At 40.4% G+C, this 23,366-nt stretch overlaps 1 protein-coding gene across 1 annotated transcript; it reads left to right on the forward strand.

Annotated features, from left to right (window-relative positions):
* The first annotated feature begins 1,455 nt into the window (after nt 1-1,455).
* On the forward strand, nt 1,456-23,103 carry LOC110053362 (cilia- and flagella-associated protein 70-like). The gene is made up of 31 exons (XM_089296822.1): nt 1,456-1,673; nt 3,408-3,597; nt 4,319-4,417; nt 4,761-4,840; nt 5,039-5,103; nt 5,561-5,675; nt 6,058-6,111; nt 6,781-6,851; nt 7,506-7,655; nt 7,996-8,172; nt 9,128-9,314; nt 9,579-9,653; nt 10,214-10,305; nt 11,134-11,194; nt 11,937-11,998; nt 12,354-12,419; nt 12,696-12,762; nt 14,165-14,296; nt 14,743-14,826; nt 14,964-15,005; nt 15,157-15,237; nt 16,579-16,631; nt 17,051-17,166; nt 17,899-18,126; nt 18,365-18,702; nt 19,072-19,224; nt 19,602-19,763; nt 20,641-20,730; nt 20,942-21,043; nt 21,831-21,878; nt 22,428-23,103. The coding sequence occupies exons 1-31, from the start codon at nt 1,596-1,598 to the stop codon at nt 22,509-22,511; spliced, it is 3,402 nt and encodes a 1,133-aa protein (XP_089152948.1). The 5' UTR covers nt 1,456-1,595; the 3' UTR covers nt 22,512-23,103.
* The last annotated feature ends 263 nt before the right edge of the window (nt 23,104-23,366 follow it).

The raw sequence follows: 23,366 nt of genomic DNA on the forward strand, positions 1-23,366 counted from the left end.
AAAACAAAATAATTGCTAGTTTGAGTTTCGCCTGAATTGTAAGCAACGCTTGATTTTTCACCAAGACCCAATAACTTTACGTCCGTAGATACTGCTCAGTTTTATTCGTGTAAAAATCCAGTAAATTCTCTGTTGTCGATGAATGAGAGCGCCCGCTGATGCTTGTTTTGTACAGTCAGTAAACATGACAAATTGTACTTCCGCCGCACTTTCGTGTGAAAGCGTACATCGAACTCAAACAATAACTCTATAGTTTTCAAATATGTTTAAGATTGATAAATGTTTGAGAACATATTAAAAGCTAAGCTGAAAATATGCGAATTAAGCAGAAATAATCAGCAAAGTTACAATGACGCTTTCTTCGATTTCGATTTTGTTGATCGAGTTATCAAAACTCCTTGTCTATTTTCATTTTCGCATTGTAAAACTTCACTACGTTTATGCTGAAGAAACACACCTAATGTTAGTAGCCTGTTTTGCGTTCGTGAAATTTGTTGCAGCATCTCAGCACAAAAGATAACGAAAGAAATCTTTGTCAAGATTTGTTGACAATTGAAAACACCGACTCGGACTTGAAAGTGCACGAGCTGCACTATGCAAATGAGCTAATTGTACGCGTCAGACTTTCCTTTCAAAAACTTTTGCACACTCACCAAACAAGCAGAAACAATAAGAAACCATCAAAACAGGTTTTGGTTATGATTAACCATTGTCTGAGAAACTCACAAATTAACTCGATACCAGAGTAGAGTGTTTTTTTGCTATATTCTTAAGTCAGAACAAACGCAAAAACATACGCGTAAGCTTACAACTAGCGCGAGCAGATCTTATTATTCATTCCCAGCGGGAGATTGAAGTCTTGTTTTCGACCCTGAGAAACCTACCTTTTCCGTTAGCTTAGAGCATAAAACTACATATAAGCGCCCTGGTTCGTATTCCCTGTCTTATTCCCTGCCATCGCTGTGAAAAATAAGCAAGATAATCTCTCAAGGTCTCTCAACTCTCACCATTTGATCACGCAACCTGACAACATCCACGCGAGAGTCCCCGACATGTGCGTGGATCCGCGCGGATATATGACGTCAGGATGGCACAATTTGTTCTAAAAATAGAAAAATTGTCCCATATCATAGGTGCGCGCGGATCCCAAGACTTACGGTCTCCGTCCCCGATTATGGCTCCTGATAAGACCTAAGGTTTTCGGGAAGCCCTAACCCTGATAAATTCGAGAATACTCAAGTTCCCCTAGAATAACCGAACAGATAAATTTTTTTTTATAGCGCAGCCTAAAATTAACCTACAGAGCTTAAAAGTACTCCAGGTAGCCTAAAACAGCGTTCAAAAGCATTCAAGAGAAAACGGTCGTTGGGCATGGGTGCCCCTGAATGTGTTGTACACAGTCTGTGGTGTTGTGTGACAGAGAAGGCGCAGTGTTTTGACAGCGGTTTACATTGAAGGCGCCAGTTGTCATAGTAACAAAGAAACTCAAAAGAGAGTCAATATGGCGGCTGTTTCACCACTTTTCGGCGCAAATCGACTTTAAAACAGTAGTTTATCCTGCTAAAACCCTCTTGAAAGTCAATATAAAACCTAACATGGCTAATGAAGAAGAAACAGCGACCATCAGGGCACCGGAGCCGGTGACCATAACGGTGGTGCGGTGTAGAAATCTGGTAAGCGAACTTGCAAAAATGACTAGATCATACAATTTCATTTTATTTATTAGCTTACTCCTGGCGATCGACTTGGGTTAGGTTACAAGTAAGCTTACAATTTTATTTCTAAACACATACTTGTCGTTTTTATTTTAATGAAATCATTTTCGTGGTATTCATAGATGACTTGCAGAATCTCAAGCTTATGTACATGTACATTGCCTTTTTCTTTGTCGATGAAATTATGTTGCATGAAGATTATCGATCGTGAGTTTAACCAATAAGCTTAGGTCACAAAGGTATTTATTATTACAAGTTATTACTGTTCAGTAATTTGAAATACCAGTTGCACTGCAATCTGCAACCTGGGACAGCCTTGTTCTGGGACTGTTACAGTGCAGTGTTACCTGAGTTTTAATGCATACATGTACATATCAACATTAATCGTACTATCATATACTTACTGAGTTATTTTAGTAATAGCTAATTGTGCTGTTGAAGTGGCAGCACAACTACTCTTTTTGACTAGAACGCCTGTGTGTAAGGCTCTGTGCTGGTGGTCGCCGACTTCTCTCTGCTGACAGAATGTCATGTCCAATAGTCCGGGCTAGTGGATTTCTATACTAAGTTGCTTGTGCAGGAGTTTCATTAACAGGGTTGCCACAGATCAGAAAATGTTCAGGGAAAAAAGAAATTCTTCGAGGTCAAGGAAAAGTTAGGGAATTTTATTCTGAGTCAGGGAAAGTTGAGATTTTAAAGTATTAAAAGTCATAAAAAATTGAAATAATTTTAACTCGACAGATTTAGTACCATTGAAGGCTGGAAGAAACATTTGGAGTCACTGCGATCTCAACAAGAATTTTTCCTTGATGAAGAAGGAACATTTGTTGAAAACGTATTGGTCTTGATAAATGAGTTGAAAGGACAGTAGTAAGGGGAAGCTTGAAGCCTCTAGTATATCTGCCATTCTGCCATTTCGTATTTATATGATCAGGGAAATTTTATTTTTATCAGGGAAAAGATAGGGAATTTTTAACAAAGTGATGTTTGTGGCAACTGTCTATGATCAAGGGTCAGGCACCACCCAAATTGACTGTCTGCAATGTTGATTTTGTTCGCCTGGTTTGACCATCTAGAGGAAAGGTTTTCTTATAAAGAAGTTCTGTTCAAAAAGCTTTCCCCGCCTGCAAAAACCAGTTGGCTTCTTGATGAAAATGTTAATGAAGCTCCTGTTTGTGTGATTTGACTTTTTAGAGAAAGAACTTTGAGAAAATTCAAATTACAGAAGTTCAGTGAGAGGTGAAAGTATTGTATTAGACAGTTAATTTTGTAGATTAATAGCGAAGCGCGTGAGTGACGTCATAATTCAGACAAACAAGACGGAATGGTGAAAGATTGGACGCTTTTTCAAGTGCGTAAGCTAGTGTTCCTAAGACAATTTTTAAAACGAAAATTTGACGTTCATTTTCTTCCTATTTCTCTCAGAACACGCTTATGTTGGCTGACTCTCGCGGGGTTCCAATAATTTGTATTCTATTTTTAGACTTTGTAGGCTTCGTTATTTAGTAATTGTGCCAGTAAGAATTTTTTTTGGGGGGGGGAGCTAGTAGGAATGAATTTTGTGCTTGCAAGCACATTATGGTTACAGCTTACCTTAAAGAAAGCCTAAAAATTGGTTTTCTTTACATGCTTTGTACATGCTAAGACTTGAAAATAAGTTGCTCATCAGATTTCTTTTTATTAATTTCACAGAAAGGCTCAAAAGGCGATTCTCTAAACTCCATGGTAAGGCTCGAGTTTGGAGCTAATCTGCTTGGAGAATCACCCAAAGTTGAAGCCAACACAGACACTCACAGCACAGAGTACAATTTCAATGCTTCATTTGATTGTACTTTTGAAGACGCTTCTTCCTTGGATTCTATATCATATAAACCTGTTATAGGTTAGTGCTTGTTTAATTTTGATATTTAACAGGTAATCACACCTAAATTTATAAATTATTAGCCAATCAGAAGCCTTGTCTGCTATTCTGATATCCTGCAAAATCAAATAAGACCTCATATGATGAAATTTATGGTCAAAGTTCAGTAAACACTCATATGGCGGGGACTAATGGTTGTTTTTGGTGGCATAAAATTAATTTTGGTCTCACGATGGGTATGTTGCATAGACCAAACTTACCTGATATACCATCAAAGCATGCCAAAAAAGCTCCATTACGTATAATAATTTTATAATTTTAGTTTCTTGTACAGCTAGCTTGAGGGGGGTCAAATGTCTCTTTTCACACAGTCACATTTTTTTTTGGGTGTGTTTGAGAGGCATATCCGAGATTAAGGTGGCTGGCAATAGTAACCAGCCCTTTTCCAACAGCTATACTTTGAAGGATCAATACTACCACTCTTTATCAAGTGATGCCACGATATTGGTATCACACAAATGCCCAGCCATTGGTAAACCAAGAATGGTAATCTTCATGGCGTAATAGGTTACCATAGCAACAATACAACCTGTTAGAAACACCCTTAATTTTGCGTGGTGGTAAAGAATTGTATGGCAATAAAGTCACTTTATAAGACTATTCTGGTACGATTATTGTTAATAGCTGTAATTACTTATTTACTCCCTGTATTATTGTTACTGCTTTTTACCACTTCTTACAGTCACTGTTGTTGAGGTCCTACCAAAGGACAAGAAAGGAAAAGAGGAGAAAATAAATATTTTGGGTCAATCCTGTGTTGATTTACTGCCTCTACTTCATGGTGAGCAATCAATTCAAAGTAGCATTATTTAACTCATTATTGTAGTGTTGCAGTCATACCAGTTTGGTATGTAAACAAGAGAAATACATGTACTGTGTATCATACATTGATCATTTTGGCACTTGCTTTTGGTCTAGACATTTCAGTCCTTTTTGCTGCCACCAAAATACAAAGAATTGCTACTGGCACCGTCCTGTAACTTGCCTGACTAACTCCAACTTTGCTCTAGTGTCTCTCACTCCACCACTCAATTTCCCATGTCTCCTTTGGTTTGCTCCTGATGTTCTCTTATACGAGAACACTGTTTTTTTTTTTTACTTGCTGGTCTTTTTGTTTTTTAAAGGAGAAACCAAGTTCAGTGTTATGCAGTCTGTGCACCCAGTCATTGTACCACCTGAAACCGCAACCACAGAACAAATTCTGGTAAGTGCGGCACAAGGTAGATTGTGGCCTAAATACAGTATCTGTGGGCACCCCACTATAGTTACTTTCAAACTGTAGTTTGTCTTCTCTGGCGTCCAGAACTTACCCCAAATTTAATTGCAAAAAAAAAAAAAAAAAATTTGTATGTTTACTTTAAATATTTGTCTTTATTCAATTCGTTTCTTTACATGATTTTAGCCAGAAATTGAGGTGCAAGTGTCTGTAGCCCAGCCTCTTCTGACAGAAACTCAGCTGAATAACAGGTAACTTTGTAAAAATTCAGTGTTATTTGAAGTAACAAAAGTGTTTTGTCTGTCAAGAGAATTTTACTTGCAACCTACTGTTGCTAGCCACATTGTTCTCCAAGCTTAAATTAAAAACCAGCACTTGGCTGTCAACAGCTGTGATCTGCTTTGTAAATTATATGTTTAGTACCAGGGCTCAAAAAAAAATTGAATTCCAACTTGCCCTTGGGACAAGTATCTCTCAAATTTTGCTTACCCATGGCAAGTCTTAGTTTGCCCTTTTAATGATTTAGTTGGCGCATGACTTGCTTGGTCTCTTGCCCATTGGGCATGTGAGAATGTAAAGTTACTTGCCTAGAAGGAAAATCTACTTGTCCAGGGTAATGGGATGGCACTTTTTTTGAGCCCTGAGTACATACCACTTCCACTGTACACATGGAAAACTCAAAAGGTTTTTGTGTGTGTTTATTGACAGCAATCTGTTGAGTGTCCATGTGGATAGCGCGTTTTCTGTACCAGACTCATGGCAGATTCAAATGGCTCAGCAGTTTAATTACACTGCTAGCCTTCCAATACCAGTCTCCAGTGAGGTAAGATCAAGCCTTGATATCAATATATTGAAATTCTAAAAATGTAGAATCATGTGATTTATAAGGTTAGAAAAAAGGACAAAATTCGCAATTTTGTACATAGACCACATCTATGATAGTGAAAATTAACAAGTATTACAAATGAAGAACTTACAAAGAGTAGGATAAGTTTAGGAACGAACTATTTTGTTTTTGTTTCCTGTGCAGCGAAAACTGCTGAAAAGAAATCGTGCAAGGCGAGTCATGGCAAAGACGGACACCCATGCTTTATCACAAAGATTTCTGAGTTTTACTAATTAGTGATTGACTAATAGAATTACTAATAATTATTTAAATTTCAATTGAGTTTCTTTTTTTCTAAAAAAACCCCACACTTTTACAGAAGGAGAATACAATAGTGTTGTCTAATGGCATTCTTCGGGCCCCAGGCGAAAAGGTGAGCATTTGGTTTCCTAGCTTGAAGTACCGTAACATAAACGTAAATGATGCATGTAAGTAAGTTAGACTCCATTTTTTCTATGGCACGAGCGAAAAATCAAGCGGAGGAAAACTCAAGAGTGTTTGGCACGAGAATCCGAGTGATTTCTTCTCGTTTTAAACGTTGATTCACGTCATTAATACAATTGTTTATGGTTGGTTTATGTGTGGAGAATTTTATTTTGCTAGTAAGCATTGCGGAAAGAATTTGCTTACTTTGAACGCTGCACGTTCATCCGGTATCATGTTCTTGCCATTGATACCCGTATATACACTGTTGGAGAGCAAAAACGTTTTCTCTCTTCCTTTTCTGAAGTCTTGTTTCATTTACGATATTTTCAAAAAAAATGTTTTCCTTCCACACTAAAACGCAAAGCCAGCGTTTTCAAATTCCTCCGGTTTGAAGAGCATTCTCGAAAAGCTCCATTTTCGTGACGGATTAAGTGTGGACGGTAGGCCTAACCGTAGAAATAAAGCTGCGTTTTCGTGACGGATTAAGTGTGGACGGTAGGCCTAACCGTAGAAATAAAGCTGCGTTTTCAAATTTCTGCGGCGTAGTGTGGAATGGGCCTTATTTCCAACAGTAAACATTTCAACATTTTGATCAAGGTTTGTTTGAACTCATCAGGAAACTATGAATCAACGCAAATGGTCCGCTGCTCCGAGTGCCTCTGGTTCCTGCCTGTATATCGCTGACAGGTAAGTGTTGAATTTACTTGCAGCGTCCAGTCAGAAACAAGAACGTAGATCAGTAGGGCGTCAGTAGCTAAACCAGAGAGTTTGTACAGAAGTTTGCAAGGTCGAACATCTTACGCCTCTCCAAAATGACCTCAGTCACGGTATTACGAGTTAATTTGGCAATGAAAAAATTTCCTTTAAATTGAAGGAAACCTGAAAATTGTACTTTACTAAGATAGAAAAACACCAAAGAGTTAATAATAAACCATAAAGGAAAAAGGATGGTTAAAGATGGAGAAGGTTAACTCGGATTTCAAACCAGGAACTTGAAAAATTTAGGCTATACTTTTCAAGCTATGCAGACCATGACTGGCTCCTGTTATTCTCCACCGGGGTTATTCAAATTATTCAAAATAGAACGACCAGAGAAGTGCAAACTAAATTTACCATAGTTAGTTCTAACACGATCGATACAGTGAAGTTGATTTTGATGCTAGCCTCTGAGCCTAGTATTATAATTGTGCTTAGATGATATAAGTGCGAATCGTGCCAGAACTCGTAATTAACATCTTCGCAAATCGCATATACTGTAGCAACTGTAAGTAATATTACACTATTCTTGTGCACATCTGTAAAAAAAATAGCAAATAAAAAATGGAACCTTTTGTGTTTCAGTACCATCGAAGATACGCCGTTTGAAGATGAAGATGGCGATCTTAGAGACAGAGAGGATGTCGCGTTTCGTCAGGAAGCTATCAACGAAAAGAACCATGTGACGTGGAATGCAGAAAGACGGTGTTTTATCAGTGCAGAGGCTGCTGAAAGGTGAAATTCTCTTAACTTCTTACTGTGTAGTCACCATGCTAAAGTTCTTATTATAATTACAATAGAGCCTCGTCTTACAACGGTTCCTCGCTATTTCAACCATTATAAAATTCTTAGGGAGTGAGGGAAAAGTTCTTTCGCTCACTGATTTTCTAATTTTGGAAGTTCCCTTTAGTTTTGGCGTCAAACTTAACGTTGTAAAACCCGTTCGTTCGCCCGTTCGCCCGTTCGCCCGTTCGCCCGTTTCTCGTTCGCTCGTTCTCTCATTCGCTCTTTCTCCCTATCCCAACGCCTTAACCCAAAACAAAACTGTAGCCTCAATATTTTTTTCTTTTTCCAGTTTGCAGAACAAGATAGCTCAAAATCGTTTCTGGCCTGTGGAAATAATGAGGACACCAGTTCAGCAGGCCACTAAGGCGAAAGGAAAACAGGGTTCATTAGAGGAGGATATCCCGATCTCCTTCCACGGAGTGGCGTATGTCAATATGGCGCCCTTACTCTACCCTGGAGTAAAAAGGTTGGTTTCTGTAGTTATCGAAATCAAAAGCGTTTGTGAGTTTTTCCGCAAGCTTTCGCAAATTAAACCTACCACTCTTTGCTAGTTGCATGCTAGTTGCTAGTTGTTGACAAGTTTGTTACGTCTTTGACAACGTTTTGAAATATTTTTCTCAAACTCCTTAATAATTTATCAAGTTTAAACACGGAGTTTGGGTTTCTGACCTTAATTAAGCATAGTTTTTTTGTTTTTACCGATTTTATTTCTCAGTTTTCGCCTTAGTTTTAATTTCGATGGAGAAGATATATTAAGCTTACAAGACAGTGTTTGACCACATTTCCAAACACCTCGAAGTTCGTCAAAAATACTCCGCTACGCGTCGTATTTTTCTCTCGTTGTTTGGAAATGTGGTAAAATACGTTTAACGTATAGCCTAACCTAACAAAAGGCGTCTTCCTATAACGTTTCTAGATTTCTTATCTAACCAGTAAGCAAACATTCAGATTACACACTGCGTTGGAAATCTTTCTGTTGTTCTCCTTTTACTATATACTTCTTCACGTACATGACTTTGACATCGTTTTGCTATTTTGGTTTGCTTATAAAACCACCACTGCGCCCTCAACTTTAAAACGGCACCTCCCCAAATTAAAGTCAGTTTTGGTTCGCATGATGGTCTGTATGTCTGTCTACATGCGTTTTTATGTGCTTTTTTCGTTGGCGAAAACCAAAATTAGAACGCACGCAGACCGACCGACTGATCCACAGATAGACAGTCAGGCGGAGACAGTGGGACGGACAGACACACGGATAGTCAGAAAGACAGACCGGCAGACAAACAAAAATACAGACAGACAGACAGACAGACAGACAGACATAGTATTACAATTAGGGGAAGGCAAGGAGTGTTTATCAAGGTGAGACAGAAGGGATATCTAAAGTATTCTTTTAGAACCTGTTATCACTTCATTCACAGGATAAGAGGTGCATATCTAGTGAGGCCTTTCATCGAGAATGAAGTGTACGAGAAAACCAAACGAAAAGGAAATTTGGCAGAGGAGGCCGCCAGAGTAGCCAGTGGAATGAGCCGCACTTTAGCTTCGGCCATGGCCCAGAAAGCTCCTCCGCCTTCTAAGCAAGGCAAGGCAGATGCCAAAACAAAGGTATGATTACTCTTATACTGAAATATTGAATACTGGACTTATATACTGGACTGCTGATTTAAGAAAAAAATCACGGTTCTTGCGAAGTCATCTTCATAGATGACTTCCGCTCAGGTTGTCGAAACGTCAGTCACCAACAACAGCTCTTTTCAGAACTATCCTCACCCGGACGATCACACTATACGAACTTCCTGCTCTTAGTTAAGATCTGTCTTCCTTTAAATACTCTTTATTCAGTCACAGTCAAACTCTGTTTTCATTTAGCCATCAGGTGCTGTGCTTAAGCCAGACATTTTATCCGAAGGAGAAAGTAACGAAGCGAAGAATCTTGAAGGACAGGTGAGCATCTCTTGGACGTTTTGCTCCTACTAGTCATCAAGATATTCCCCTCTCTCGAACTGACGTTAGTCTCATCTATACGAAATGTCATGGCTGCGAATCCAGTTAAATCCTGCATTGTTGCAAGCTATTCTCATTTATTCGAACTGCATTTATTTGCATAAGTCTTCCCAATTTTTGTTGATATCCTAGTCATATTTCGTGCTTTAAAAGCAATGTATTGCTGTATTTTCTGACGGTGGCTCGTTTGAGCATCGAAGTTGTTTTCTCCTTATACTCTCCTCCTCTTCGGCCACGTCCGCAATCGTACGTTTTTTTTAAAAATTTCTTCCTCTCTCTATGTCATGGTAAATTTTTGCCCCCTTTTTTTGTTAGCTTTAGTCAACGAAGAGTTCCATTTTAATGAATGTGACAAAATGAGTTTCTGCGCAAGTTATATATATATTTTTTTCATCCTCAGTTAATGGATATGATTCTTTACATAAATTCCTTCTGATCCCAGTTTTATTTCATGAGGAGTAACGATCATTGCTGTCATCTTTTGTTTTTCTTATCCACAGCAATACCTCGAATCACGAACGTTTATCACGTTAGAGTTTGTCCTCGACAAGCCGCTGGTACCAAAGAGGCCGCCATCTTCGCTGGCAAGGAAGTAAGTTGGCGAGACGTTATTGTTGACAATAGAGCTGATTTCAGTTGTTTGCCGTAAAAGCAAAGCATTTACTTTGTACAGGCACAATGAATTATCCATGAGTCCAGGGGTTTCATTAAGGGTCGGGTATTAGGCAAATTGACCGGCTGTGATTTTGATTTTGCTCGCCTGGTTTTACCATCTATAGCTAGAGGAAAGTTTTTCTTATAAAGATGTTCATTTCGAAGAGACTTGTCCTCCTGTGAAAAACAGTTGCCCTGCTGCTGAAAACGTTAATGAAATCCGGGCTGCCATGAGAACTCAGAGCAAAGACGCTTAACAACAGCCAAACGGCATATAACATCATCGCATGCATGCATACCTCCATTTGTTGTGTAACTTAGTTTTATCCTGCTTGGTTATTTACTGTAGTGATAATGTAGTATTGTGTGGTTGTTACTTTTGAGTTGTCATTATGTGTAATATTGTAATTGTGCAGTAGGGTGTAGTTATTTGTAATTTTTATGCTGTAATATCTACGTGTCAGAAATTAATAAAAATCACTGAATTACAAAAAAAATAAAATAAAATATATAAGATCATTACATAATCAAGCGTACCAGCCGTAGGAATTTTAAGGGTGATTGCCTTTGAATGATATTTTAACAAGTTCTCCTAACTGTTACTGTAAGAATTTCTAGAGAGGAGTAGAGAGAATTTGAAAGTTAGCCTAGATTTGGACCTAAGGGGCTAGCGTGAGACTATTGTTACAGCCCTGAAGTCGTGCTTTATTTCCACATACATACATACATACATATGTTATATACTAAATCCTTTCTCGCCTCGTAGAGTTGCTGAGTACATCCCTCCACGGCCCGTATTTGCCCGCAAACCAGGAGGTTCCAAAAAGGTGAGGACAGACGGTTGAATTCGACACCAGTAGCAACTTAAAAAACCTTATGGTAGCTCAGTCACGGTATTTTGAGTTGTTTTGGCTAAGCAAAAAATTACCTTTACATTGAAGGAAACCTGAAAATAGTAGTTTACTAGGATAAAAAAACACTTAAGAGTAAATAGTAAACCATTAGCTAGCAAGGATGGTTAAGGATGGAGAAGTTTGACACGGATTTTAAACGACGAACTTGAAAAATGTAGGCTAAACATTTCAAGATGCGCAAAATGTGCCGCCGCTCCTTTAAATCCAGATTAGACCATGACGAATGCCGAGGAAAGTTGTGGGGTGGACCTAGAAGGTTCAGGGTTTTTTTAAACCCTCGTCGATTATCACCAGTGGTCGTTGAAAAAACCTTATAATTAGGAAGTTTTCCGCCTGAATCAGTTCTCGTTGACTCATGAAAATGTGAACTGGTTTAGACTTACGATGGGAGCACGACAGGGCTTGCCTGCTAAAGCATGTTTTAGGATGAGGGGTGGAGAAAGAAAAACACCAAGGTGGAGAATTTGAATTTTGAATTCTCTTGAAATTCGCTTCAAATCTGGACTCTTGTTCTCGATCAATCTAGCGTTCAACGTATTCATGATGTCTTGTACACTGTGTGTTGTTTTATGCATACATGCATGTAGAACACACTTTGATCTACAGCATCCGTTTGCGGATAATATGCAAGTCCAACTGACCTTATATTTTACAGGCTGTAGAGGACTTCCATGCTCAGCTGACCACAGTGGCAAACTCCCTTCTGGAGGAATTCAGGTCTGTGAGTCAAATGCCTTCATTGGCAAATCCTTAAACTCGTTAAGACGTTTTCTTGTTGATTTTTCTCTTTCGTTTTTTTTTCCCTCTCTTTTTTCCAAACTCCCTCGCTTCCAACTCCACCCCATACCCTCGAAGGAACAAAAAAAGGAAAAGTAAAAAAAAAAAAAAAAATAGCGAACAGACAAGCAAGAACAAACTGTAAGAGAGAGAATTTTTTTACAATCTAAGTAGAGTATGGAACTAAATGATCATTCAGTGCTAGATTTCTAGATACAGACAAAACAAAAATGACGTTAGAAGCTCCGAAAAGAGTAATAACACGCTTAATAAACTAACTTGTTTTATGTCTTAGACAAATGTACGGCGATGATTTAATGAAAGGAGATCTACCACAGTCAAACGATGCCATGGATCAAAGGTACTTTTCTTAGTACACCCATATTGGATAACAAAATTCCGTGTAATCTGCCTTGGTTTGTTTTTAAAAAGGCTGTATAGTGCTTTGGTCAAATCACTACCAAGTAGATAGGGTTATCCTGTCTGTAAACCGTAATATCGAAAGTTGTTCACGGTCTGAGTTGCAAACAGTACAGTGACAAAACAAATATATACAGTGTATATGAGCAAAATAAACAGGCAAGCCAAATGAAGCTGGCTTCAGGCGTAGAAGACTTTTTTTTCTCTTTTTGTGCAGGAGGCAGAAGTTCCTTTACGAGCTGAATACGTCCGGAAAATACTTCGCATTCAAAGAGCAACTGAAGGTAAACCAGAGTACAATTATGAACTGAAGGGTGCGTTAATTTAATATGTTTCCCTTTAGTACCCGGGGGGTAGGGGGGGGGGGCTACTCTACAAAGTTCTATACGGGGAGGCTCCATCCCGAGGTTCAACCCCTTACCCTGTTGTATACTATTTTGACAGAAAAGGAACCCCTTTTGTATACATACTCTCATAACTGGTCCCTCTTATGAATAAATCGTCAAAGAATGAAGTCTTTTGTGGAGTGCCTAACAAATAAAATGATACAGCCATAAGGTGCGTCTGTTCAAAATATTTTAATTAAAGACCCTATAAAATAACTAAATGACAGATTTCCCTACCCTTCCATGTACCTCAACTTATGAAATCCCTGCCCTTTTAAATACCTGAAGGCTGAAAACGGCACCCCTTTCGGGCGGAGCCTCCCAGTATAGGTCATTATAAGGAGTACCCCCCCGGCTTTAGTATCCTTACCAATTCAGTATGTCTTTACTTTTTGCTTCGCACTCCTCTCTCCTACATTTCAAGGTCCTCTTATCTAACTAGGCCTCTTTTATTAGGAAAAGGAAAAGAAATTGAATTAACTTCCCTTAGCATGGATTCTACGATCAGAAGAACTGTTTGATTGTCGCTCAAAGTTCATAACGTTTTAATCAATGCGAGTGATATTGTCTGGTTTTTCGTATAAGGTTGTGTCCTTTGTATTTCCATCCATTTTTTCTATGAATTCAATTTAAATAAAACGGAACGTCGAATAACGTTACCCCTTATATTTCTTGTTAAATACTTTAACAAGCTACTGACCATTCGATCAATTTGATTTGTTGTTTCTTTTTGGCTATCCATCTCTCTTATAAGGCCCCACCTGAGGAGGGGGGTCTCTTATCAGGCTCCACCTGAGGAGGGGGGCCTGTTATCAGGCCCCACCTGAGGAGGGGGGTCTCTTATCAGGCTCCACCTGAGGAGGGGGGCCTCTTATCAGGCTCCACCTGAGGAGGGGGGCCTCTTATCATGCCCCACCTGAGGAGGGGGGCCTGTTATCAGGCCCCACCTGAGGAGGGGGGCCTGTTATCAGGCCCCACCTGAGGAGGGGGGTCTCTTATCAGGCTCCACCTGAGGAGGGGGGCCTCTTATCAGGCCCCACCTGAGGAGGGGGGCCGCTTATCATGCCCCACCTCTCTTATGAGGCCCCACCTTTGAGGATGACCTCAAGGCTTGTGGATAGGAGTTAAACCGTCAAATGGCACGTTATGCATCACATTTCGCGCGCAAAGTCATCCCATTTCACGAATTAGACATAACATTTCACGCATTTTACCTTACACAGCTCATTATTAACATCTTGTGTATTGCTGGCGTTTGCTTCAAAGCTGTTTACCGAGGCGTTGTGTTTTCGACCAACAGAACAGCGTCATAAAGACTGTGCGAGAGAAGTATTTAAACACCACAGCTTTTACAGACAAGGAGAAACTCCAGGCATTCCTCAGCGAGTTGTACGTTTTTCTAATCGACCAGATGCACGTCGCCTTAAACAAGGTAATTTGACATTGTTGGTTGCTGTTACTCGATGTATACCACACTGATCTCAAGCTTCTCAAAAAGTCGATCACCCCCCAGAACGGTTGCTTGGTAACCTGGCAAACCATATGACGTCATGCTGACGTGGTAACTCTTGTGCGTGCGACACTCTTGCCCATTGTTCGCGCGGCCATGTTTAGCTATGTTTTGTTCTTGCTTCTTTTCCGGTTCTCTCACAGCTAACTGAGAGAAAAGCGGGACTACTCGTAGTCTGAATAGTGGATCACCCATTTCAACACAAATCAAAGCTGCAGAACCCCCGTTGCAATTGGGTGAATTGAACCCTTCTAAAAGTGTCCCGTGCAAAACTTTCTTGACGCAGTTAATACATCCCTCTGGGAGGGTGTAAGAGTGTAAGCCAGTTCGCCGATGTAATATACTTTTTGTCGTGTTTACAATTTCAGTTTCTAACAGCGGAAGAGGCTCCAGAAGAACCTCCGCCTGTCACGGACTCTGCAACTCTCAAACACTTCGCAAGAGAAGCCGAGGTAGATCATGATTGATTGTGTGACAGCTACTTTGTCACGCTATATTCGCGAAGGAAGTTTTGCTCGTTCGTGGTTTTGTAAAATAAATGCGTTGTCACAAATGCGTCTATTTCAATTTCTTTTCTATTTCTTTGTAGGTGAACCAAAACTTTGAGCTGGCTGCCAAGTACTACCAAGAGGTATTTGTTATAACTTTTTTGTTTTTTTTTATTCGTTCCAGTCACAAAAGGAAACGTCTGGCTGTTGCGTTTGATTGAGACATTTCTAACTGCCTTTAAAAGGGAGACAGTTTATTATCATTAATGTAGCTTACTTTCTTTGCTTCGTAAGCGGTTATCTCGGAACAAGAACGACCCTGATCATTGGTTCGATTACGGAGCATTTTGTTTACTTATCGGTGATTACGGAAAGGTAAGGGAACATGATGTATAAACTGTTGGTCATATGCCAAGCGCTGAGTGGATGCTTAGATGTTTTCTATGATACTGTGTACATACCGTCCGTTGTATCTAAGTGCGAACATGTTATGAAGAAACACTAGGCAGTTCAAGAAAACCACGACGGCAACGGCAACGTCACTAAACGAGTGATTTAATGAGCAGAACAATGGCTTTGCACGTGCGTTATAATTCTTTGTATATTTCTTTACCGTCCTCTCTAAAACAACAACATGAAAAGTTCTGCGTAGTCTGAGGAACGCAAACGACGACGGCTAATTTTTCGCTCCCCATTTGGAATCGAATGCTGTCATTGCATATTTAGCCTGAGCACGTTTTTAGAGCCATTGACGTACTGAACAGATCTACACAATTGTGAATTTCGCTGGTAAAATATAAACTCGTTTTTTACTAGGCGTCGTCCTCCTCTGTTAGGGAGCTTAAGCAACGACGACGGAGACTGAGGTCCCAAGTTCAAATCGTCCTCCTGGCCACTAAATAGATTTGTGTTTGGTGAAACCGAATTTAACTCCTCCATGCTTTGTAAATAACCAGCTGATCAGCCTCCTGACAGTTAGGATTCTTTCTTGCAATGACGACGGCGACCCCGAGGACAACGCGTAGTAAAAAATGAATTTTTATTTTATCTTCGAATTTCGCAATTGTCTAGATCTATTCAGTGTGTCTATTGGTCTCAGCAGAAGCATATCACAACTTGCTCAAGCTAAACATGTAACGCCAGCGTTTAATTCCAAATGGAAATACGAAAAATTAGTCGCCGTCGTTCGCGTTCTTCAAAATACGGAGAACTCAGGCCCCGTCCAAGCGTATGCGGATATTTTTGAATCCGCAACTTTTTCTTTCCGGATTCAAATATTACCCCGTCCACACGTGGCAAAAATATCCGGAGTCGCTGCCGAACTCGCCGGAGGCGTATGGACGAAAGCCGTATCCGGAAAGAAAAAGTTACCGATTCAAATATATCCGGATACGTGTGGATGGGCCTTAGTCATCTCACGTTGTTGTTTTGTAGAGCACGGAAAAGAACTGCACAAAGATAAATGACGCACGTGCACAGTTATTGCTATAACGCACGTGCACAGCTGCTGTTCTGCTCATTAAACCTTTTGTTTGATGGCGTTTTCGTTGCCGTTGCCGTCGAGGTTTGCTTAACCTCCCTAATATTGGTTTCATGCACATAGTCGTACAAGCTTCTAACTTTAAACACAACCGTGTATAAATAAACTTGCTTTACCTTTATCTTTTAGCAAATCTCTCTCTCTCTCTCTCTCTCTCTCTCTCTCTCTCGTTTTAGGCTGAGGAATGTTTCAAGGAGACTATAGCAATCGCTCAAAAGCATGTTCCAGGGTAGGTGATAAAGGTTTTTTGATAGGATGTTAGCCAGCTGGCCATGAGCGTGAGACATCGGAGACATTCCATGGTACCAGAGGACCTTGGATTCTTTTCTTGTTTTTCTCTGTTAGTTCAACATTGCATGTTTTGCCATGCACCTCTCAATCCACATTAAGCCATTTTACAGTTGTGTGCTTAGTTACCTGGCCTATGAATGCAAGCGAGGCTGGAGGTGACCTTGCTTTGATACAGACCTCTCTGCTTTTCTCATTTAAATGCAAACTAGTTGGCATTAGAACAACTTGATTTACATAACAAAAACAGTGAGGTCTATCAAAACAAGGTCGCCTCCAGTCTCGCTGCCATTCAAAGGCCAGGCCACTGAACAGACAGCTGTGAAATGGTCTATTTACTCCGTTTCTTTCTATCCCCAGTCTCCTGATGTACGGCTGTATGGCTCTGATGAACGAGAGGTTTGAAGAAGCCGAGACATTCCTTGAGGCGGCGACATGCGCTAAGAACAAAAGCGTTGTTGCATGGACCATGCTAGGTAACGCATGATGCCTCTCTCAACACAGTGGAATACTAGTGCACACGATCTGTTAGGGCAACTTTACCTGCACTAGACTAGCGTCTTATCCAGGTGGGGTGGGGGGAAGCAATTTTCTCCATCACTTCATGTCACAGAAACCGGGATAAGCCTCTTTGATGTGTGTCAGTTTGACCTGAGCATATACTTTGCCTAGTCTCTTTTTCAGCCGTTATTTGGTTTGTCACTCAGTGCTTTCAGGGAGAAGCGTTTCATCACGTTTTATTGCAACTCTCACTATGGAACCCAAAGTGCCCTATTTGGCACTTGGGGAGCCCCAGGGTACTCCCCTGCTGCCGGTCCTTTGCTAGTTGTCCAACTAAAGTGACGTTTGCAACGGGGCACATCTAGACATCCCAACTACAATCTTGGACAGAGTAAAATGGAACAGTTATCCCCATCCCCCCCCCCCCCCAAAAAAAAAGCAATGATGAAGGCGCGAAGGAGCAAAAACGCGCCATTTTGGCATCATTGAAATGGGGGGGGGGGGGGGAGGGGTGGTCCAGATGTTCCATTTCTTTTGTCCAAGATTGTAGCCTGATAAAGGACGGAGGCTCTGTCACTTTACCTCTGACCTGGGAATGTTGGCAAAGTGACCTATATTCTGGTAGTTATTTGCGTTGTGATTTGTATTGAAGTTATGAAGAATTCTTCCATAGTACTGGTACTTACAGACAATATCTTTTCACATAGGGTTGTACTATGACAGCATACAAAACGACATTGGTGCTGAGCGTGCGTTCCTTGAAGCTAACCGCTTAAACGTAGCAACGCCGTCCTCTATGGAGTTGGCAGGCCCAGCTGATACTATACCAGCCGAGGCTGACGGCTCTGTCTCGGAGACTGGTCCCGAGGAACCTGTTAGCGAGGGTGCTCCCGGAACTGGTGTCTCTGAGGACCAGAAATTACCGGAAGTTCATGGTAAGAATGGCTTTTCATTCAGTATAAAAGAGAGGCAAAAAATGCCAGGCCTATCCGATGGATAGTGCTGTCTGATAATACTGTTCCTTTTTTGAGCGATGTAAATTTAATTTCGCCGTATAGCCCTCTGCTTGTCTTCAGTCTGTTGAAAAATCACTTTCAAGAATCAATCGGCAAGGACTAAAGGGAAACAAAAGGCCAACGGGCAATGATCATTTCCTCTGTTTTTCGTTTTCAGTTGACGATGTAGTACGCGAGGAGCCTGTGCCGGGAACTGGTGAAACTTCCGCTGACCCTTCAGCCCCGCCAATCGCAGGCCCGCCCCCGTCAGTTGTGATTAGCTCAGCAACGCCTGTGGGGAAGCCTGGACCGAAACCTGTGACCCAGTCCTCCACACACACAGCTTCCAAACAGAGCTCACGTGCTCCGAGCCCCGGTAGTTCCCACCGTCAATCGCCACCTCCTCAGGATACTGAACCTGCGGTACCCGCGGAAGAAAAGCCAGCAGAGGTCAAACCAAATGCTAGTATTTTTTTACAAGCGGCGAATTTCCTTCTGGAAGTGAATGCCCTACAGGTAAAGTGGTGCTGTTTAGGATTGAATGTCAGTTGACAAATAATCATGTGATTGACTAAATGAAGTCGTGCAATACGGATACTAGCAAGCATGTTTTGTCAACCTTGGACAAAACTAACTATGGCTCAAAATGGCTTGTGTTGCGCTCGCGTTTTCCCAGGCTTAGCGTTTTACTCTTTGCAGTTTAATTGGTTATTCAATCTTACGAAGAATACTCCCCCCCTCCCCCCCTAAAATAGAAACAAACAAACAAACAAATATTAAAATAAATAAACCTTCAAAGGACTTTTGATCCACGACCTTTGCGATGCAGCCGCGAAATATAATACTCCATCAACTGAGATTTATACTTTTGTTACTGGGCACTAGTTAACTGACGCGGCTTTGGCACACGAGCTAGTGGCAACTAATGGGGAGCCTGGCGCCGATTATTACGTGCTCCTGGGAAGGTTGAAGATTCAGCAGAAATCGTTCATTGAAGCTGAGGAGAATCTTAAACAAGCGATCGTGTTGAAACACCAGGTAGGGTTATTAGAGTCATTCCCACAAGTAGCTTGCGTTTGAGTTTTTTATGTGTGTGTGCTTTGCATACGCAGTGATTTCTTTGCTCTTAGAGGAAAGTCTGAACATGATCATCTCGGATAAGCTAGCTATTTATTTGTAAGAAAGACTTGGAAGCCCTTTGTAAAACGAAACATTTTCGGAAAACGGAAGCACTTCGTCAGAAATCGTCGAGATTCGGAACATTGTCGGAAATCGGAAACTCGACAATCGGAAGCCCCTGAATCGGAAGCTCGGCATTGAAGGAAAGGCAATCCTTTTATGCCAACATCACAGCCACTAAAAGTTTTAACGTTTAAACAATAACAGCAAAAAGATTTTCGCTTATTTTATAACAGAACCCAGATGCGTGGGGCTTGATGGGACATCTTTATTACTTGACGAGCCGAACCGAGGAAGCCCGGGACTGCTACGAAAGAACGCTGGCCTATACGACGGAAGCCGCAGATATGCATGCTATCTATCTGAGATTGGCTTCGATCTATCTCGAAAAGGGAGAGGTGAGATTATTTTAATTTATTCTTAATAATGTATGATAGTCTATGAGTCAGAACTGAGGTCAACTGCGTTCCCTAATTTACGGGAAACACTTTTTTTTTTCTTTCTGCATTTTGTGATTTGATAAGAGTTGGTCACGATTAACAGGCTGCGAAAGTTTTTGCATAGACTAACCTTGATTTCTAAGATATTAGAGGATTGTGTACCTTGCCAACTGATTCCCAGTTCGTTTGTTTCGCGGGTAGGGTCTCCTAAGACCTGGTTCACACTAGCGACATAGCGGCATAAACAACATAACGACATGATGACGTAACGACAGAATCGCTCATGTCGGTAATGTAGACGTCGACATAAAGACATAAGGTTAGGTGGGGAGAAGACGTTAAAAAATGCAGGAAGAAACACTTGCTATTGTGTTACTATTATGTCATTCTGGCCGCAGGATGTCCACACTGCAAACATAACGACATAAAGACCTTCTTATGTCGTTATGTCGCAAGTGTGAACGAGGCATTAAGCTAGACATTGATATCTTTCTTTTGTTTTTCAACCCAAGATTCTTGTCATTAACCGCGCGCCCTAGGGCGCGCGCGGTTCTTAAACTGAGAAACGCTTCTTGTCGCCTATTTCCAGCGGAAGTGGGAAAAAAATTTAAGACCTGGTTTTTGACCTCCTTGAGTATAATTTTATGACGAACTGGTTGTAAAAAGGCGGTGAAATGTTGTGGGTAATAATAAAATTAGCCGTTGTGGTAAGATGGGTTTTACATTAATTTTTTGGGGCGGGTTAATTCTTTTGTGGATGTAATTTACTTTAAATTTCACCGCGCGGTTTTAAGCTTCCTTATGATACAAGCTTCTTGTATTTTCACTCATTTAGTTTGACAAGGCGAAGACGACCTTCCTTAAAGCCTGTATTCGTTCACCGTCCTGTGTCTCTTGGCTTGGAGCGGGAATTGCTTGTTACAGGGTAAGTGAGTAGTAAAGCTCGTGTCAAGATACAACTTCTCCTTATTTATCTTCGTCAGAAATCGAATACATTATAATATATATGTTAGGAGAATTTGATCCTCGGATCCTCGGGTCAACTCGCTTCAAGGTCTGTTCCTTGACTCTCATAACCTGTATACTTCATTTTGCACAGATTTTTGAGGCGAATTTTGATTTTGATCTTTTGTTAGCTGGGAGACTTGGCTGAGGCTGAGGACGCTTTATCTGAGGCGAACATATTAAACAATAAGGACGCGGAGGTGTGGTCATATCTGTCGCTCGTTTGTTTACAGGTAAAGCTTACTTTGTATATTTTAGCCTATAGATTTAAGATTTTTTTGCTAGCCTGAGTACGCCAACGACCCTCACTCTCTGTGCATTAATACCACTTACACCAGACCAGAGATTGAGTGGTATTACACCCGGTATAATCCATATTGATTACTGAGCTCTACAGAAATATTTCTATTTATTATATGGCTAGCTCCATGAGCGGGCAAGATGAACCAAATACTGCGCTGTGATTGGCTACCCGAGCGTGAAAGATGGCACTACCTTGCCCGCCCTGGACTAACCGCTGTGTCCCGCGAGAAAAATTTTCCCGAAAGCCATATAATGATTAACTTTATTGACCAAGCTTATTCGGTCAAGATGGCTGGATATTGGCGTCGTTTTTGTTTTTGTTTTGTTTTGTTTTGTTTTTTTTTTTTTGCGAGTTTATGGACCTCGACTCCATCTCGGTCCATATAAACACGTTTTTGTCCTAATGCTTGGTCAATAACCTATATGTATTTCTGGCCGGTGCTTGTCGCGCACAAAGAATCATGTTGAAAGAAATAGGCACAAAAGGCTTTGTTTCTAAACTGACCTCTGTTGCTAGACCAAGAATATTTTGTCGTTACTACATGTACGTCAACCACAAGACTGACGAATGGTATTTACAAACCAAGCTCACAAATAAATGAACTAAAATGATCGAGATTAGTGCGGACTTGTCTATAACTAACCTGCCAACACAGACGAAGCTGCAGTAAAACAAAAGTGTGCAATTCGTGACTTATTTCATGTCTCTTGTTGTAGACTGGTCGACAGCTGGAGGCAGAACAGTCCTACAAATACGCTCTTAAGGTGGGCATAGTTAATGAGCTCAGTCGTGGTATTTTGAGTTATTTTGGCCACGCACAGAGTTACCTTTAAATTGAAGGAAACCTGGAAATAGTACTTGACAGATAGAAAAACACCAAAGGGATAATGTAAATCATAAAGAAACAAGGATGGTTAAGGATAGAGAAGATTGACACGGATTGCAAACGACGAACTTGAAAAATTTATGCTAAATTTTTTAAGATGCGTAAACTGTGGCGTAGCTCCTTTAGTAGAGGGGAACCGTTATGAAGTCCGGCAGACATCAAACGTCATTGAAGAAAATAGATACAGATTTGTTACGAAAACTTTGTTGAAGAAATCAGTCTGATGTAATTGGATTTCCTTAAGGTGCTAAAGGATGATAAAACAGAGGAATTCAGCCAGATTTTACGTGGAGATGGAATTTTACTTTTTGCCTTTATTTTTTTTCGTCATCTCTTATTAGAAAAGGCTTTTCTTTTTCAGAACAGATACAAATAGCTATGATGATTGTTGTATTGATCCCTCTATTTTTTTTTTTTAATTTCACAGTTAAATTTACAAGACGAAAATCTGCTGGCAGAGATTCACCAAACGCAGGAAAGGGTCGGCTTTGGAAATCCTATGGTTGCATAAAGTTTTCTCTAATGAGCGAGACCTGTTCGCCTTTAACTACAATTTCATCTACGTAACATTTCTTTGGGCGTTTCATATAATATATTTTAAATGCACAACCCGTTTGAAACGAATATACATTCAGAGAGTTTTAGTTCCCTTGGTAAAATTGAGCGCATTCTAGAGGATTTTAACAATGTTTGCGCTTTTGTGAAATAGCTTGAAACGTATATGTTGTTTCGTTATTTTCATCGCCGTATTAACTACTAGGTTGTGTAATATATTATGGTGTATGTAAGTTATACAGCGCGTTATTCAGTTTAATAGGTTAGGTCACTTCGTTGGAACTAAAAGTTAAAAAGCGTTCCATCTGCGTTCGGTTTTCGAGCAAGTATTATTTTTTTTTGGCCTGAGCACTTTTTTTGGTGTTACCAATTAGTTTTAAAATCTACTTATCAAGTAATTGTCAGCTTTCTGTCTTTTTGATGAGATTGTTTGCGTGTTTCATTTCCATTGTAATATTTTCAGTGGTGTAATCCACAAACCATCCGTGTAAATAATACTGAAACTGTAAAAACAATAATAAACCGTGGCCTTGGAATGGCGTTTCCAACGTTTCGGTTGGTTGGTGTGTTTTTTGGTTTGTTTGCTTGTGAATTCTGGGAAAATGCGCTCCGCTACTCTTTAACTCCTTTTTTTAACTTGGAAAATCCAAGAGATTCACTCGATCCTTCCTTCCTCCTTCGCTTCCTGTTACACTTTTTGTGAATCAGAAACGATTTTCTCACCGAGTGAGTAGTTTAAATTTAAAATACATCTAGATAGTAAGAAAGGGCTGATGCAACAGAGAAACGGAAAAAGCAAAACTTTTATTTG

The sequence above is a fragment of the Orbicella faveolata genome, unplaced genomic scaffold, assembly GCF_042242905.1.
Source record: "Orbicella faveolata isolate gen_17 unplaced genomic scaffold, um_ofav_v1 contig_27, whole genome shotgun sequence".
NCBI lineage: Eukaryota > Metazoa > Cnidaria > Anthozoa > Scleractinia > Merulinidae > Orbicella > Orbicella faveolata.